At 44.6% G+C, this 17,782-nt stretch overlaps 1 protein-coding gene across 5 annotated transcripts; it reads left to right on the forward strand.

Moving 5' to 3' along the window:
- The first annotated feature begins 3,612 nt into the window (after positions 1–3,612).
- On the forward strand, positions 3,613–14,075 carry NCOA4 (nuclear receptor coactivator 4). Of its 5 annotated transcripts, none has more exons than XM_068197257.1 (10): positions 3,613–3,773; positions 8,974–9,127; positions 9,598–9,738; positions 9,859–9,947; positions 10,399–10,507; positions 11,095–11,166; positions 11,574–11,720; positions 11,946–12,956; positions 13,278–13,367; positions 13,919–14,075. In XM_068197257.1, the coding sequence occupies exons 2-10, from the start codon at positions 8,987–8,989 to the stop codon at positions 13,922–13,924; spliced, it is 1,806 nt and encodes a 601-aa protein (XP_068053358.1). In that variant the 5' UTR covers positions 3,613–3,773; positions 8,974–8,986; the 3' UTR covers positions 13,925–14,075. The 5 variants fall into 5 exon arrangements, with proteins under 5 accessions (XP_068053358.1, XP_068053361.1, XP_068053362.1 ...); XM_068197260.1 differs by having other exon boundaries at positions 11,577–11,720; XM_068197261.1 differs by having other exon boundaries at positions 11,580–11,720.
- Positions 14,076–17,782: the final 3,707 nt, after the last annotated feature.

Below are 17,782 nucleotides of genomic sequence, written 5' to 3' on the forward strand. Positions count from 1 at the left end.
TTTTGCTTTTTTTCAGCATCAGCCTCACTCTAACAGTAGAATAAAGAGTTAATTTACTGTCATGCTGCCATAACTGCTTTCTTAAAAAGGATCTTGGGAAAAGATGAGACAAATGTTTCTGAGAAAGCAGAAGAGACCTGTTTCAAATGTATGATGCATGTTGTTCAACAACCTGCTCCTCCACTCAAATGAGAGCAAGCCCTGGAGCTGTAATGCAGCCCTTGTGTTTCAAGTCTGCAGTAGGAGTTCTTTCCTGCTCCAGTTTTGACTGGAATGTGTGTGTATATATATATACTGGGGGGAGCTGCAAAATGTTTAGTGACCAAAATCACATTGCTGTTCTGCTACAGGCTCGATCTATGTTGGTGGAGAACAACTTTTCTGAAGCAGGTTGAAGCTTTGTAAAAACAGTTCCAGTTTAGTTAAAATTGTTTATACACTGTTTACATGCGTCCCTCCCTCTAGTGTGAGTCCTTTGATGCTGTGCCTGTTATTTTTTGCATTGATAAGTTTGGGCCACAACAACTAAGAAATTTGTTCACATCTGTGCTGGGACCCTAATTCACAAAAGCAACCCATTGCTTCCAGAACTTTTGCCTTTGGTTAGGTTGTCTGGAGAAGCTACAGAAGACCTTCCTGAGAACCTCTTTAAATGAAAGATAAGTGTGGAGTTAGGTGTAGGTGGTACTTTTGTTCAATGTGAAGTGGGATAGAAGAATAGACAGTAAGTAAAACGTTTGCAGAGATGAGAAATCCCTAAACAGAGAAAGGAAAAAGGCTGTGTGTGGTGTGCAGGAAAAGGCCATTAAAATATCTGTTTACAATCTATATATGAAACTGTTTGTGTGGGAGTTCAAAAACATTACATTCCTCTCTGGCACTGAGGTAGCTCGACACAAACAGCAAAGATTCAAGGTGAGTAAATACAGTGCAGAGAGCTCTGAAAGTGCCCTGCCGGGCAGTGAAGCCTTTGGACTTCGGCACAAGTGGCAGCTGCTCTGCTCGGCTCCTTGGGCGGGCTGGGGGCTGAGGTCGCCCTGGGGCCGCGGGCGGGACGGGCCCTGCGGGAAGGCTGCGGATGGATCTGGCGCACAGCTGTGGGACCGAGTGCCAGGTCACGGCCTGCCTGGAAGGGGACCAAGGACACACGTCAGAGAGGATACGTGCGAGGGAGGGTCATGCACCCGGGCTGGCAGGGACGAAGGGAAAACAGTCCCTTTCCAGCGGCAGAGCTTGAGGAAACTGGCGATTCCCGCGGGAGCCTGTGTGAGGTTCCCTGACAGCTACAATGACGACTCTTCTAGAATTTCATACTCTGCCTTGGGACCTCTGCTGCTTCTTCAGCCGGCAGCTTGGTCTGTCCTTGGTGTCCCGCTGCAGCCGCAGCTGTGCCGGGCTTGCTGCGCTTCCTTAATGTCCCTTTACGAGGCAGGATGGACTGCTCAGCTGTGTGGTAGCATTGCAGAACAGGGAACTCACGTTCTGGAGCATTCACCAGAGAAGTTAATACAGCTGATGCCCTTCAACTACATTATTGCAGTTGTTGAAAGAGGAACAATCTGAACACAAACAGAAAACAAACGTTCTTTAAACCCCATAAAATTTGCTCTAAAGCCATTGCACCAGGGAATATTCTTCAAGTTCTTTGTGGTTTGAGTGGTGCCTAGCAGAATAGTTTTGCAGGCCCATACCTAAGAAATGAAGAAAAAGCTTCCAGTTCTCTATCAAACCTTCATGTGTCCAGGGGATGGGAAGGGATGAATCTCTCCCTGGTCTTCATTTCCACACTGCAGACGAGCAAGGAAAAATGTCTTTGAGTGTGACAAGGGAGTAATTATACACTTTTGTCAAATCAAGGAAGAATGGGCTTTATGCTGCAGAACCATAAGTGGGATTCCCTTTCAGCAAGAATCTCGGGTATAGGCATGCGTTATGTGGCGTCATAAACTTCTGAAGGGAAAAGCTGCAGACTTTTATCCTCATTAACTATTTCTGATGTGTATTTAGATCCCTTTTATGCATCCAAAAGGCTTTTATTCATACTCCGGTTGGAGGCTTATTGTGAATACTGATACAGTTTTATCCAGTGCTGAGGAACTGCCCACTACGTCTCCATCTTTGCTTCTGTTTTAACATAAGCAGATTATCCTGTTTATTTTCCCATAAAAATGCATCTCTACCCAACCTTTTGCCTCTATTTTGGTAGATCATCAATTTGCCTTTTGCTTAAGCTGATGTAATTTTAAATTTCTTTTTCTCATCTGCTATGCAGGTTTGTGTAAAAAGGCACATCTGGCATGGCAAAGCGTATGGTTGAGGGAGGAGCAGTGTGTACTGCCATGAGGGGTGGGAGGAAAGAGACCATTAAAAGATGCTTGTGGTTCCTTACCCTTGATATTCCTTTAGAGGTAAGATGGAATATGTGTCCAAAGAGCAAATTCTCTTAGGAAGGCATGACCTTAACCACAATGAATCCACACAGAAAGTGTGAAGCAACTGTGTGAAGCAACTCTACCAACAAAAAAACTCTCAGACCATCTGGATTATGATATTGCCTTCGTCAAGCCTGTGGAAGACATGTCACTGTTCACTGTGCCTGCTTGCCCAGGAGAGGCAGCTTTCTTTCCTCGGGAGAGTCCTGCTGGGTAGCTGCATGGGGCAACACAACAGGTGTATGAGCACTCCTGGTTTTCCAAGGTCAGTTGGAATTATTTTTCCTCTTAAATCCAAGTACACAGAGGAGGATTATATAACACACCCTGTGTCTCCTACGTGTTTAGACAAGGAAGCCAAATACCTGAAATGCTTGCTTCTAGGGTAACAGCACATCTGGGATTAGGCTGCTGATTTATACTTTCTCTTATGTCAGCACTGAATAATTTGTACTTGTAACCTCCAGTAGGGTCCTGATCAGAAGAACAGCTCCTTGGTCTGTGCCCAGAGGAGGAAATGTGTGGGAAATTGTGACTCAGCTACCACATGTACTCAGCTACTTAGATTTCCATTTGAAGTCCTTTCTGGTTGAAGCCCCCATGCATTCTCTGTTAAGCTTTAAATGCTGTGCATACACTTACAAAAGGCATCACTCCACAAATGCGCTGACCGGATAGTCACGGAAAGGCTGAAATCACACCGAATCACAGAATAGTCTGTGTTGGAAAGGAGCCAGGAGAACCATGGAGTCCGGCTCCTGAAAGGTCCCCACAGGGCTGGAACCCGCAGCCCCGGCGCTGTCGTGCTCATCTCCACGCCCCTGACCAGCTCGAGCGCGCGGGCAGGGAGCACAAACTCCCCCCAGCTGGAAAGGGGGCGGCAGCACTGGGAGGTGCTCCGCCCTGCTTCCCACCTGCGGAAAGGAAAACCCAAAACCTGGACCGTGGAAAGCCTCACCAAGACACGTACTCTGGGAAATTTCCGCTGGACACGAAAAAGACCCACACCGGTGGCTCGCCGCACGATACACGTTCTGTGCTCCGAGGATTTACCGTGATTCCCGGATCTGGGCCGCCGTGAGCAGCGGCAGCAGCGGCAGCACCCCCGCCGCTCCCTCAGCGCTGCCTCAGCCGCTCCGCCGCCCCGGCAGGGGGCGCGCGGGCCGGCGGTCTCGCGAGAGCGCGCGGGGCCGGCGGACGGCGCGGGGCTGAGGGAGCGGCGCGCGGACAGCGGTGAGGGGACGGCGGGGCCGGCGGGACCGGCGGGGCGGGGGAGACATCCGGGGGGGATCCGGGAGCAATCCCGTGAGGAATCCCGTGAGGCACCCCGTAAGGCACCCCGTGCCGCGCTGCGGGAAGTGCCCAGGCACCCGGCCTGGGTCGGGCAGGTCGGTCGGGAAATGGACGCTCCGAGGCGCAGGGCTCACACGGGCCGCGGAGACGGGGTTTTGTACTGATCTCGCTCTCCGTGTGCCGGAGAGGTTGTGCCGCGAGCGCTCCTAAAGCCACGTTTCTAATTGCAAAGGCAAAGTCTTTTGTTAGCAGCTGCGCTTCTCAGAGGTTATATAAGCAGTGAGTGTCTGGGTTAGGAATGGTCGGGGTTGTGCCGCATCGTGTTTGTTGAAAGTTTGTCAGACCTGTGTTTTTCGATGCTGGTAAGTGGTGTGAGCCAGAGCTTCCCGGGCTTTGCTGAACATTCTGACAGCTTTAAACTCGGTGTTTATGGCTGGGATTAAAGAGAAAAAGTGACAGATGAACAAGGTTGCCGTCCCCGGAGACTTTCGATAAGGTATGCAGTCAGGGGAGTGGAAAAAAGCCGGCAGCCATGTAAAAACCACTCTTCGCCATGCTGCAAGTGCATAACATTGGATAGATGGATGTGCAGAGAGCATGGCAGTGCTGTCTTTGGGGCCATATGCTTCAGGCAGAACCACGGCTTTGTCACTTGTTTCCCGAAGGGTTTGTAAGTGCAATAGTCTAGAAGATGCGTTGTATTGTGCAATCTGCATTAAAGTAAATGTGTGTCTTCCCCACTCTTGGGTATCTTCTTTGGTATTTTCAGTAATAATAGCATAGAGATATCGGGCCTTGATATTCAAATACTTTGTGATTTCAGTTATATGCTTGTTGTGCATAAAATATATATTTATGGTGGATGGAATAAAGTAGTGATCAGACTTCTTCACAGCTGCCTTAGTAACTTGTGACTGTTCAGAGCCCAGCTCTTGTGAGATTGTCTCAGTACAAGTGCTTTGTGCACTGCCTGGGCTGTTTCGGAGCTAAAACAGTCAGAAAAGATAGTCACAGGTGTTCAGGTCTGTGGCACAGACCATATACTGTGCAGACAGGTGAAAACTAGCTGAATTTTAGAAAATGTAATACCTGAAACTTCTGTTACTATTTCTTAAGGTGTTTATTTCACTTTCTCTCTTGCTCAAAACTGTTAAAGGTTATTTCTTCACATGGCTTGTGATTTTAAAAAGTAGGGTGTTATATACTTGTTTTGGAGTAAAATAATCCCCCTAGCAGGAGTTCCATGCAGATACTGGCACATAATGCTGATGCTGCACTGTACAAAGTGCTTGGCTGTAAAAGGGAAGTTCCCAGATTCAGCTCCTGTACTTAGGGTACTTCACGCTCTGACCACAACTCCTGCCTGTCTAATTTGGGAGAGCTTCTTAAGAGGAACTACTGTTTTTTGGTGGGGTTAGATGGAAGTCCGTGGGGATTCAGTTCAAGCAAGGCAGCTGTTTTAAAGCCACATAAAGACAGGTCAGAGAGGCCTTTGGAGCAGCCTTGTCCTGCCAAATGGAAGAAATCATTCCACATTTATAAATAGAGCCTGTTCAATGGGAGGCTTCGTTCCCTTCAGAAGCTTTTCCCCAACAAAGGCTCTGCACAGCCCTGTTTTTGAGGTGATTTTTCCTCACCCATTTGAAATGAAAAACAATGCTCTTCCCAAGGGCAGCAGGGATGGTTGTGCTGAGAGTGAAAAGCTGGTAGAACCAGTTTCCTGCCAGCCTGCTTGCAGAAGAGGCAGTGTTGTCTCCTCCTCTGCTCACCAGCAGCCACATACTTAATTAAAAGCTTGAAATTAGTTTTGTCCAGCAGTTTCTGACCTATGGGAATTAACATCTCGGAGCCAAAAGTCTTCTTGTAAAAACTGGTAGTTATTTTACTATTAGGAACAATAGTATCATCTTCCTTATCATTCAGGCAGTTCTTTTGGTTTCATGGCTATAACATTTTTACTGCTTAAATGCAGGCGAGGACACGTGCATGGCCCATCCCTGGGAGTTTTTAAGGCCAGGCTGGATGGGGCGCTGGGCACCCTGGTCTAGTGAGAGGTCTCCCTGCCTGTGGCAGAGGCGTTGGAACGACGTGGTTTTCAAGGTCCTTTCCAACCGAGGCCATTCTGTGTGCTTTCCTCAGCCGTGTGTGTGGAATTGTGGAAGCAAGAGTAGATGTGACAGAACTGTGTATGTGTGCGTGTCTTTTTGTTCTTTCTAGGAACTAACTTGCATCCGAGCTGCTCAGTGTCAGTGTTTCTGGCACATCGCAGGCTCAGTGCTGGATGGGGAGCCTCACTGCCGGGCTGTGCACGGCCAGGGACGGAAGGTTGAGCTCGGCAGCTGGGTCGGTCGCAGCTCTTAAGCTCTTGCTGCTGCCTCAGCGCTCGGGTCTGCTTTGTTGCTACATGAAGAAGATACGTTGCCACACTTACGAAGTTGCAAGAAATAGCGGTTTTGTTGCAAAACGTTGAGGTTACGCGGTTTCAACTGCTAGTTGGATGTTTGGAGGCGCTAGGTGTTGCGGCTGAGCGGAGCCAGGCCGAGGCAGAGCGGATGCGGCCCGGGGCCGGTGGTCGCGGCCCGCCCCGAGCCCGCCCCGGCGCTGCCGACGTGCGGCTCGGCCGGGCGCGGTGGCCGGGGCGGGGCGCGGGCTGGGCCGCTCCGATAAGGCGCGGGGCCGCTCCAGCGAGCCAGGGCTTGGAGCGGAATTTGCAGGGTTAGGGGCATTCCGGAAAGCATTCCGGAGGCCGTGCCTGGGCATGGAGGCCGCTTTATAAACAGGACATTGCGGGATTGCTTCCTGAGCGCGGAAAGTAAGTGCGATCTCATCTGCTGGGGGCGTGCATCTCGTGACGCACATAGCGGGGGCTGGTGGGGACCCCCGTGTGCTTGGAAACCGTTTGATGGCTCGGAAATGGCCACAGCAAATGATGGTGTGTTGCAGCCGTGTGTCTTCTTGTGTTCCGTTACTGTTGAGCCGAATTGTGTGATCGCGGGTGTTTCAGAGCATGTGACCTGAAAACATTTTAAATTCTTAGTGCTATTTAGGAGTAACTGGGAAGCAAGGAAATAGGTGCTTGCCCCCACTTGGTTTTGTTAGAGACTTGTGGAAATTGAAGGGTGGATTGGCTCTCATGCTCAACATGTGAGTTTTACTGGCTTATTTGCGACAAAGCCTAAGAACAGCCATTTTAACAGAAGCTGGCTGGCTGGAGGAAGGCAGCATTCATTCTCTCTTTACATTCTGGAGTGAGTCTCTTGCAATCATCGAAAAAAGGAAGAACAACAAACAGTAGTATTAGAGAAGAGTGTGTAACCGTCTTAAATTTAATTGTGCTATTATGAAGTTGCTAATACAGAGTGTGATAAAGTAGGTTAACATAATTTTCACAAGAGTTGTTAAGTACATTATCTATTGTGTGAACAAATATGGTAGTTTTATTTAGCCTTTCAGACTTTGACTCGTCGGTATGTAAGAATATAAAAAATGAAATAATAACCAATATGATTTTTTAAAATTTACTTTTGGCTATATGATGGTTTCAAAGGTACCTAATATCCTTTTCTTGGCTGGGTGTATTGCTGTCATGTACTTGTTAGATTATATCCGAGAACTAGGGCTCCTTTCATTGTTGGCTCCTACTTCCTGTAGGTTGTACATGAGAGTTGAAAAGCAAAATAAAGTCTAGGGAGTGTTGTGAGAAAAAGCTTAGCTTACCTTTTATTAAATGTTGCTAGCATGGTGAAGATCATGAAACCTTACAGAACTGAACCTGTGAACAAGCTAGAGTGTGTAAATACTGGCACAAAACTGGTGTTCACAGCACAGCATGGAGAATGATGTATTTCGGACTTCTGCACTGTCTGATTTGGTGCAAAACAACATAAACTTAAATATTACATTTGCGGTCTCTTGTATTTGTGCTCTGCAGTTCCTAGAGGATGAGAGATGTTATGGTGAGGATGGGATTGAGTTGTGTGCAGGGTCTTGGGGTAGCTTCTTTGCCTAGTCTATGTCTTGTGTCCGGAGGTGCTGGAGAGATAGGAAGCCCGTGGTGCTGAGGGAACTAAGGGAGGTGCAGCCTCTGCTCCTGCCCCACCGTGAACATTGCTTTTACTGTCACCTTCCACTTGCAAGCCACTCTTAGCCCTCTCCTGTGTGAAACACACACTTTTATATCTGTCTTTTGTATCTTCCTGTAGAAGGACTTTTGGGTTGCAGTTTATATGATCATGGGGCTTGGAAATTGCAGACTAAATAGCTGCTCAGTAACACAAGGTCTTGGTTGTCTTGTCACATTCAAAACTACTTTCAGTTCCCTCCAGAGTAGTGGTAAAATTTGTGGCATTTTAGATTGGCACATGTATATGCTTTAAATCTGCTGGGAATTTCCATAGTTGTCATTGCTGAGGACTTGTTTAAATAGAATAAATACTGTGAATGTTCAGTGCTTCAGGAATCTCATGAAACTGACAGGAGAATTCAAACTCTTTGGTAACAAAATAACCCACTGTTTAGGAAAAGTGCTTACAGTGATCCTTCCCATTTTTACTAAAAATCCATACTATCTTTTTCCCCTTACTTGCAGAGTCCTTGCCAGTATAACTTCTGTAGAAATTTTGTATTTGAGCCCCTTCTACTTGAAACGGTGCTGAAGCTGTTACCTCATCTGTGACCAGGACAAAATGGGTAGCTGTGAAAATTCTGGCCTTTGTAGCTTAGTAAAGAATGATCTTTGTAGCAACATGTGGGTTTTCAGTTAGTGAAACGGTATTGGAATTTTCTCATTTATTGGAGCCAGCTCATTTGCCTGCAGAGGAAAGAAGGGTGATGGAAATATTTCCTGCCCCTGGTCAGGCCATTCTCCCCCAGCTCCAGCATTGCTGCTGGACCTTGCCTGAACCAGCCCCTCAGCTCTGGAGTTTGCTGGCTAGGCATAAAAACTGGAGGAAGGTGACTGGTGGGGGAGGATTGCCTAAACTCCTGTGGCTGAAGCTGTTGTCAAATATCTGTTGGTTTTCCTGTGATTGTGCAAATTCTGTGGGCCGAGGTGTTTGAGAGACCGTTGTTTCTCCTGGAGGAGAGCTTTATCTATGTTTAGAAAACTTGCATCTGTGTAGAGTCTTGGGGGCTTTTTTGTTCACCTTTATAGTGAAGTAGAGCAGATGGTTCTTCATATGATGCCCTTCCTCTTCTGTTAAAGAGGAATAGAAACTATTAAGAAATAGTTTTTTCCATTGTGTTTTAGGAACACTTCAAGAATGAGTCCACCACAAGATAGAAACAGAAATTCCTGCAGCAGTGAGACTCTGGCAAAGTGCCTTCAAGCAAAGAAGGACTTGGAAACAGCTATATCTGGAATTGTCAAAGCTGAGCAGCAGATTAAAGAAAACTGGCGGGAGGTAATATTAAATTACTTCTTATAGATTTTTTCATAACTAACGTGATTTCAATTAAAGTTTTTATTATTACAGAATATTTACTATTATCATGGTGGTCTAAAATTTTCCTAGCAATTTGCAAACACATTGCTGTGTCATTTTACCATGCTCTTGATAAAAGTATTCCTGTATATCTTTATCAATTCTGCAAGCTTAGGCATGCAGAATTTCCAGAAGCTGATTGTTGATTGAAACATCAGAATAGAGAGAGATTACAAATAACGTTATTCTTTGATACCTCTTTAAAGGTAACCTTGGAACTTTTACTAACCTGAGTCATGTGGTGCTGTGGGTGACTGTGATGAACTTTTGAGAAATAAATCACTCCAAAAATACCACTTGCCACTGACAAACAGTAGTTTGTACTCAGTGCAGCACATGTACATCCACTCTGCTTGACAGATGTAGAAATGGTGAGTGTTTCCTGACAGGTCAAGGCCAAGATCCACAGCCACATCAGCCGGCAGCTGGAATGCCTGCGCAGCCGTGAGGTGTGGCTTTTCGAGCAGGTGGATCTCATCCAGCAGCTCAAACAGGAGGCCTTGCAGCAGCAGGCACAGCAGCTCTACTGGGTAAGGCTTAGCTGTCAGTTGCTGCACTGGCATTTTCAAGCAAACATTGTCCTTGCAAGTATTGGCTCAACTTTAATCTTGGAAGCTGAAACAATAACGTGTGTTTTGTCCTCCATGCAGTACTTGGGACAGTTCAGTTGCCTTATTCATCAGCTGGAACACTCCTACAGTAACGAACTGGCAAACCAGATTTCAATTTGCCTGGAGAGGTAAATATATTTTATGATGCAAGTTAACACAGTTTGGTTTATTTTAACTTATGAATTTAATCTGATTTTTTATTCTAATAGAACTAACATATCTCACTGTTCCTACATTTTTAATAGTTCCTAGAAATAAGAACAGCAGTCTGAGGTGATAAATCAGGACTATAATGAGCAGGAGAGGTACTCGCTTATGTGGATCATTTCAAATATTAGTTGTTGATGGCAGCTGAAGTAAGAAGGTGAAAGTTGTATTTTGCTGGCAGTTTATTCTGTTCTTGGTTTGTAGATAGCCATTCCTTTCTTGTATGCAGTATCAAAAGTCTTCTTTGTTACCTCATTATTGCCAAGTAGCATGAAAGCCTTTTTATGAAATAATGGACTGACTTCCAAGACAGGACAGATGAAGAGGAATGTAATTTTTTTCCTTCCTGTAACTATCACCTTTCTCTTTCAGACTGGAAAGTCTTACACTTAAACCTGAAGAGTCTTCCATCCTGAACTTTGAGGCTGACACGTCTTACCTTCGCCAAGCTATTACCTCATTTGGTTCCATTAAAACGATGGTAAGCACCAGGACTTCCCTGGGTTGGAATACTTGCCTCAAATATTTTTTTTTTTCAGTAGAGCAATATATTCCAAGTGATATTTTTGCTTTTAGTGACAGCTTGAATGGATTCTGTGTGCGAGTCATATAATTTTAGCTGTATAATAAATACACAGTGATTTATTAATTATTGCATGTAGTTTTCACTGAGTTTAGTTATGTACATGTATTTTAATGTATTTTGGCAGAGGCTGAGGGAATGACTACTGCATTCTTACTCTATTCCAGCAGATGAAAATTCGTTGCTGTTTTCTTTAGATAGCAATAGCTAAAGCATAGTAGATGTTTTCTGTGATAAAAGTATTTTGGAATTCTTATGTAAGCAGCATATTTCCTGTATTATTGGAGACAATTCTGTTAAAGGAAGCAGATTCAAGGTAGTATTTTTATAGTCAATTTTTCTCCATTCTGTTGTAAATGTTGAGACCATTGTTAGCCGTAAAGCACTGAGCATTTGTAACTGTGCTTTACTTCTGCTTCATTGTAGAATTTGTCCTAGAAACTGGACGAAACGGAGATTTAAATTAATTTTTACTTTTCTTTCAGCAAACTTCAGAGAGAGAGAATGCTTCTCCCTGGTTCCCAGGGCAGAGTTGTGCCCTAATGAACTGTGAGCAGGTAAGATTGACCTGTGTGTGAGTGTTTAATTGCATTAGAGGAAAGAGGAGAACTCAAGCATGTGATGTGAGCTTGAGTAATGGCTTGTGTTTGTTTGTGAAGATGCTTGAGTGGCCAGTAGCAGTGGCTAGGGTGAGCAGAGTGGTCTGACACTGTAGCTGCTCCAGGAGCAGACAGGCAAGAACAGAGTGTGAGAGTGTATGTGGGGTGTGACTGACAGGATTTCTTAATTGAATGTTCCTTGATGTTAGAACTATCCAATTCCTATGGGTTTTTTTCATCATTAGAGGGGACTGTGTTTCCTTCTGGTGCAGCAATACTGCTGCCTGCTGAATGCCTGTGTTGATGTTCACCATAGGCTGGCTCAGCAGTCAGTCTTTCTGCTAACCAAGGGCATTCTCTCTCAGCAGCAGATGCAGTGTGGGACAGTGAGTGCCTCGCTGGCTGGCTGGTTACTTGGAAGCAGGCCTGTGGGTGTGCGCCAGGCTCCCTATGTTCCCAGCACCAATCTTGAGGAATGGGTTACCCAAAAGTGTGTGTCAGAGCCCAGCCAGGTAAATCTTTTGTGTGCTAACCTAGTTTTGAACAGAGGGGAAAACACTGTACCTGATTGCAAGGAGAATGTGGTGGGAATGAAACCTTCTGTAGTACTCTTCATTCTGCGTTATGTTCATCTGATGCTTTGGCACTTACTAGCTGAATGCTCTGAGCTCTAACTATACAGTTACCGAAGATTGTCTTTTAGTTTTAATAGATGTATTTCAATGTGTCTTTACTAGGATTTGAATTCTTCCAAAGTCTGCTATTTTGAGCAAGCCTGGGGTAATCTGAAGGATTTGGAGAACTGGCTCCTGCACAATCAGCAGCGTGATGTTGCTGGGAAGACAGATTCCCCTGGTCGCAAGGACTCCACCTCTACTCTCAACTCATCCTTTTCCACTATTGAAAAGGTGGAGGAATTAGAATCCCTTGGACAAGAAGAGATGGACCTTTCTGACTGGCTGCTTACTCCTGACACAGAAAATGCAAGTATTGCTTCAGATGAGAAATGGAAGAATGAATTTAAACCTTTTAGAGAGGAATGTAATTTGAATGATTGGCTCCTCAAAGCTGAAACATGTACCAGTTGTCGTGGCAGCCAGAGCAAAAGTGTGGAAATTGAGAACCTGGGAAATCTGAAGTGCCTGAATGAGCATCTTGATGGAAAGAAATTACCCACTACATCTGCTGTAAATGCTTGGCTTCTTCAGCATCCTCAGGCCCCCTTTAAAGTGGAAGATGTGTGCAAAGCTAATGATCTGTGTGCCAGCTTTTCAGAATGTGTGTGTGATGAAAACTGTGGAAAAGAGGCTCTTTGCAAATGGCTCCTGAAGAAAGATGGGAAGGACAAAAATGGAGTTCCGGTCAGCCAGAGAGATGTACCAGACCCTGAGCATGAGAAGACCAAGTTTGCTGCCAATTCCTGGCTTAGCCCTGCCCAGCAGCTCCCAAGGGAACCCGTGAGTGCAGAGAAAGCAGATTATTCAGCAGAGATCGCAGAGCCCTGGAAGGCATTGCTCGAGAGGCCTCTGACAAGCTGGCTGGCCAAGGCTGAGCAAAAAGCAGAAAGCACAGAAGAAAAGGAGAGTCGGGAAAAAGCAGACAAGAGTTTCAAGAGTCCTTGCCTAGACCTCTTGGCTCCATTCCACCTCCCCTTAAATGTAAACAGTTGGGTGTTGGCTTCAAATGACCTAGAAAATGCAAACCTGCCTCCAGTGGAAGATAAATGGCTTCTGCGCAAGAAAGCACAAGTGAGCATAAGTTTTTGATACTTTTGTGTCTTATGTGCCAGGTTTATTGCTTTACTGAATTTAATGGCTTAATTCTCTTCCAAAGTCGTAGCTCTTCTGGATAATACTGACTGAAAGCTTTTAGATTTCTTGGCTCTTTTAATGTTTTTGCAATTATTAGTTACTTAGCACTAAACAAGTTAATATGTTACACTAAAGGAAGAAGGTATTAATCTCAAAGACTCAGAAATCAGTTTTGGTTTTGAACACTTTACAGAATTTGAAGATACATAAGAATGTATTTATGTTTGGGGTTGGTAATTAAGGTGACTTCTCTTTCAGGACTTTGGCCTTCCTACAGTTTGTGACCTTTTTGCCTGTATGAAACTCAGTGGAGATAACGAAAAATGGCTGTATCGGTCTCCTTTACAGGTAGGATACAGAATTTATTAGAACAGCTGAGCCTGTACTTGGGGGTACAGAACACAGACACTGATAGCTAATGGTCACCTTCAACTCTTTAAATTATGTTTAACAGCATAGTAATTTCCTCCCCATACACCTTTTTAACAGCGGGGACCATTCTCCTTTGTTATTTTTCCTCCTCTTTTGATCACAGGCCAGGGAGGGAATGACTTCTGTCCTTGTGTAAACCTCTCAACTGATTGACACTTGGTAACTCTGATTGTAACTGAGATAGGGAATTAATGTATCAATCTTCAGGCAGCTTCTTTCTTACCTTAGTAATGTATTTCCAGCTGACCTCATGTCTTTCCTTTCTGATGATAACTCTTTGTCATTGTTTTTGAAATGAATGAAAATGGTCCTTAGCAGGAGTATTTGAAACCCCAAAAGGCAGGATCCTCAGTTCTAGGAGGAATATTAATACCACTTTTTTTCAAGGGTATCTTATAGTAGTTTTTTTTTTCCAAAGTGTTGCTATTTATCAAAGAGAATAATAACCCTATTTTAAATTTGTTTAGATGTGAAGAACTGGATGTGTTGAAATCATCCCCTTCCTGCTATCAGTCCCACATCACGCTGAGTGACTGCAGCCAGCTGAGTGCTTGTGTTTTGTGTTTGGCCATCTGCTTTCTCTTCTAAAATTATAACAAAAAGAAAGATTCCTTATCTAACAGAGTTCTGGTGCAGAAGATCCCTTTTTGTTGTCACTAATTCTGAAATATAAACCCACTGACCATATTTAATCTGATGCTTTAGAGGTGTTAGCAAATTTGTATCTGTTATGGGAATACAAGGATCTTTAATGGGTTGTCACTTGAAGTATGTTGAAGCCAGTGCAGGTATAAAGCAGGATATTTCTGGTGCTGTGGAACTTTCACCTTTGACAGTGACTTTAGAAGTGCTGCTGTTCTTTCAGCTGCTACAACTGTCATGCGTTGGGTTCCAGCTTACTTAGGCTGTACTTGCAAGCAATTTGTTTTATGGAGCAGTTGCTCACTTCAGAGGTTTCATTTGCATCTTGTGTCGGTGCATTTCCCAGCTAAATATGTGAAATCCAGACTTTGAAAAATACATGGATTTATGGGACCTAACATGTGACAGGAGAATTGGTAACTTAGTTTTAAATCAAAACTCTTCTTGTGAATTTTGAGCCTTTCAGAGAACAGGGTAGGGTGTTAATTTTCATGCGCCAGTAGATCAGACCCTACTGTGTCCCCAGCATTTACAAACTACTTGAATGTCACTGAAAAAGCTGTAAAATGAAATGTGTGTTTCTGTTAGTTCTAGATAATTCATAATGAATGCTTATTGACTAAACCACTGGAAAGCAGGCATCTTAGCCACATAATATTTAAAAGTAATATTTGGGGAATTAGATGCCTTCTGCAGACTGATGACCTGCTGTTTAATTGGGAAACACTAAGTTGGCAAACTGTGGCTCCCACTGATGCAGCTTAAAGGTATTTAATCTGTGGCTTCCATGTGATTATGTATGTGAAAGTGGGGTCCAGTAACTTGGATCTTCCTGAAGCTGTGGACATAATGTGAGCAATACCTCTTCAGATATTTAGCCTTTTGAGCCTGTAGGAACGAGTGCAAAGACATTATATGGAAACGTGGATCATGCCTGTCAGGCTCCATGGAAAAACTGTGAAGCTCCATAGTTTCTGGCGCAGCTTCTACTCACTTAACAAATTGCTCTTTATGACTATGAAAATAAGCCCCCCTTCTCCCCATCCCTGCAGCCTGCCTGGAAATAAAAGTGATTTGAGTTCTTCACAACCCTGTAGAAAATAAATTAAGATCCGACCTTGGTGTCACTTTGCAGTGTGAACACATTCCTGTCTGATCAATCCTGTGCATTCATTTAAAAGTAAGTTTTTAGTCTGAGAAGGGGAGACTGCGCATCTGAAACCAGACCCTGAAAGGGCTTAACATCAGTAAAACACTTGAGGCTTTTGTACTTTCATAGCCAGGGCTTTCTGCTGCAGGCAGAGAGGTGTTTTAGGAGTTCACTTTCCCCTTCATGTGTCCTTCTTGCTCCATGGGAAGACTGCACTGTGACTAACTCCAGTAACAGATGTGATCAGCAGTTGAACTTAATTAAGGGGATTGATGTGCAGCCCACCTCTTCCAATTAATTCCATGTAGTCCTCATTGTGTGCTACTTTGTCAGTTCATTATGAGCCTTTGAAACTTGGGGGTATGTATTCATTTACTCAACTGACTTGTCACTAATTGATATTTATGTAAAACATTGATTAGTCTTTTCCATTAAAAAATAATTGCAACCAAAGTGTGTGTTGTGTCTCATTTACAAGATGGTCAACTAAAACTGCTGTGGCACGTGTCCCGCTTGCCTCTGTCTGGAAGCCGCTACAGTTGTGCTTCCACCCAACTGGGATTCACGTGCTTAAGTTCATTTCACCACTGCCTGGAGCTGCACTGAGCTCCAGAGCAGGGAAACTCTGGGAGCTGGCACACTCCTACACACAGCTGGTGTGTCTCAGTCTCCTGGGCTTTGCTCAGCTGTTGGAAGAAATGGACTTGGACAAAATGACCCATTTGCTTCTTAGCACTCTTGAATACTTAGTGAGGATTCATGGATTTCAGTGGCATTTAGTCCTCTTCTCCCATGGCTGAAGAACATTGTGCAATTGGAAGTGAGTTCCTCTCTGTCTCCCTGGTGTTTGAAAATCAGCCTCCCTGCACGACTGGTTCCTCCACTGAGTATTTTCCAGTATTTAACTGCAGTCTGCAGTGTTCATTGTTCATGAGGAGAACATTTACAGCTGGGCCTGGCAGCCTTTCAACCACGATACCTTAAATTTCATGTGGGGGTGCACACACACATCTTATTTTTTAAAGTGGACTGTAAGTTCTTTGTTAGAAGCAGTCACATGCAGAACACCTGAATGTGTATCAAAAGTACTTCAAAATTATCCCAAGACAAGGACAGAGTAGCAGGAAGCGAATGCTCTTCATGGGTTCTCAAAGGGCTGGAGAACTTTCTTTGAACAAGCTGAGCTATGAGATTGATGTCCTGTACTGAGGAATGCTTCTTTCCCTCACACCTCCCTGGAGCAGGGTGGCCACAGGCTCCTGGGGCACCAGCCCCTTCAACTCCTTGTTCTCAGAACAGCTGTGGAGTCAGTGGGGCAGCTGCTCCCACAGGGCAGGGAGAGAGGGGAGCTGACAGAGGGGGAAATACCTGCGAGGAACACAGAGCAGGCATTAGCCATGCTGGGAAAGTATCAAACAGGGCTGGGGTACCCGCTGGTGTCCCTGCACCGGCTGGCATTGAACAGCACAGACCAACACTCACAGAGTGCAAAAAGCTCCACTTTAAACATTCGTTTCCTATCTAGAATTTATTAAGTACAGGGGTAACCTTCTGTTAAAACATACAAAAGGATTTCCCCCCTCCTTTTGAAGTCCCAGATTAGATCACAGGAAACAGACTATGAACACAGGATGGTTTTTCTGCCCTAACATACATTTGCCTCCCGTTTTCAGAAGCTGCTTCTGCTTCAGGGTGCCCAGAGATTTCCACCCTAAATAGTGATTTTTCAACAAATTCCTCCAACCACATGAGAAGTCACCTGCTGACAGGGAATGGTGTAAGTGGATTTGCCTTTCTGTTCCAAAGACTGAGCAGAACCAGCTTCACAAGACTCAAAACCCTTCCATTACACCTGCTGTCTCAGCTCCCTCACTTGGTGCCACAGCATGGAAAGCTTCCTTGGATCTATCAGCAAAGATACCACACCTGGCACCAAAACCCCACTCTTCCAAGACAGTCAAGGTCTCTCCCATGCTCACATTTATGTAACACTGCATGAGAGGGCTCTAACTTGAGCCAAATTCTGTTTTCAACTTGATTTTACATACTTTTATTCCTACTGAACTTGGATATATTTCTGGTCACAATTTAAAGTAGCAACTTTATACTGATTTCCAGTAAATCATGAATGCAGTATGTCATGACACAGAATATTGTAAATACATTCTCTGTATTGTATCATACAATTTGCTTCCCTCACAGCTGCCTCTGTGCTGGTTGTGTTTCATAGCTCAACCTACAGATTACTCCATATACAAAGAGATTATGAACCAAAACTTTTAACAGCTGTAACACAGCTATTTCAGAAAAATGCTCTCAGCTCTGCCCTTGAAGCAAGCAGTTCCAGGAAATCTGAGCACACTGCAGACCTGATAACATGCTAAGTTGATCAAGACTCAGCCTAGCCTTAAGGCTGCGCCAACTATGAACTTGAAAAGGCTTGTTTCTGTATTATCTCCAGTGCACCGAAGAAGGAAGTACATTTGTTAAGCTTCATGGTTTAACCACTTCAGTCAGGGCAGACAGTTCCTGCGTCACA

This window comes from Anomalospiza imberbis, chromosome 8 (genome assembly GCF_031753505.1).
Source record: "Anomalospiza imberbis isolate Cuckoo-Finch-1a 21T00152 chromosome 8, ASM3175350v1, whole genome shotgun sequence".
NCBI lineage: Eukaryota > Metazoa > Chordata > Aves > Passeriformes > Viduidae > Anomalospiza > Anomalospiza imberbis.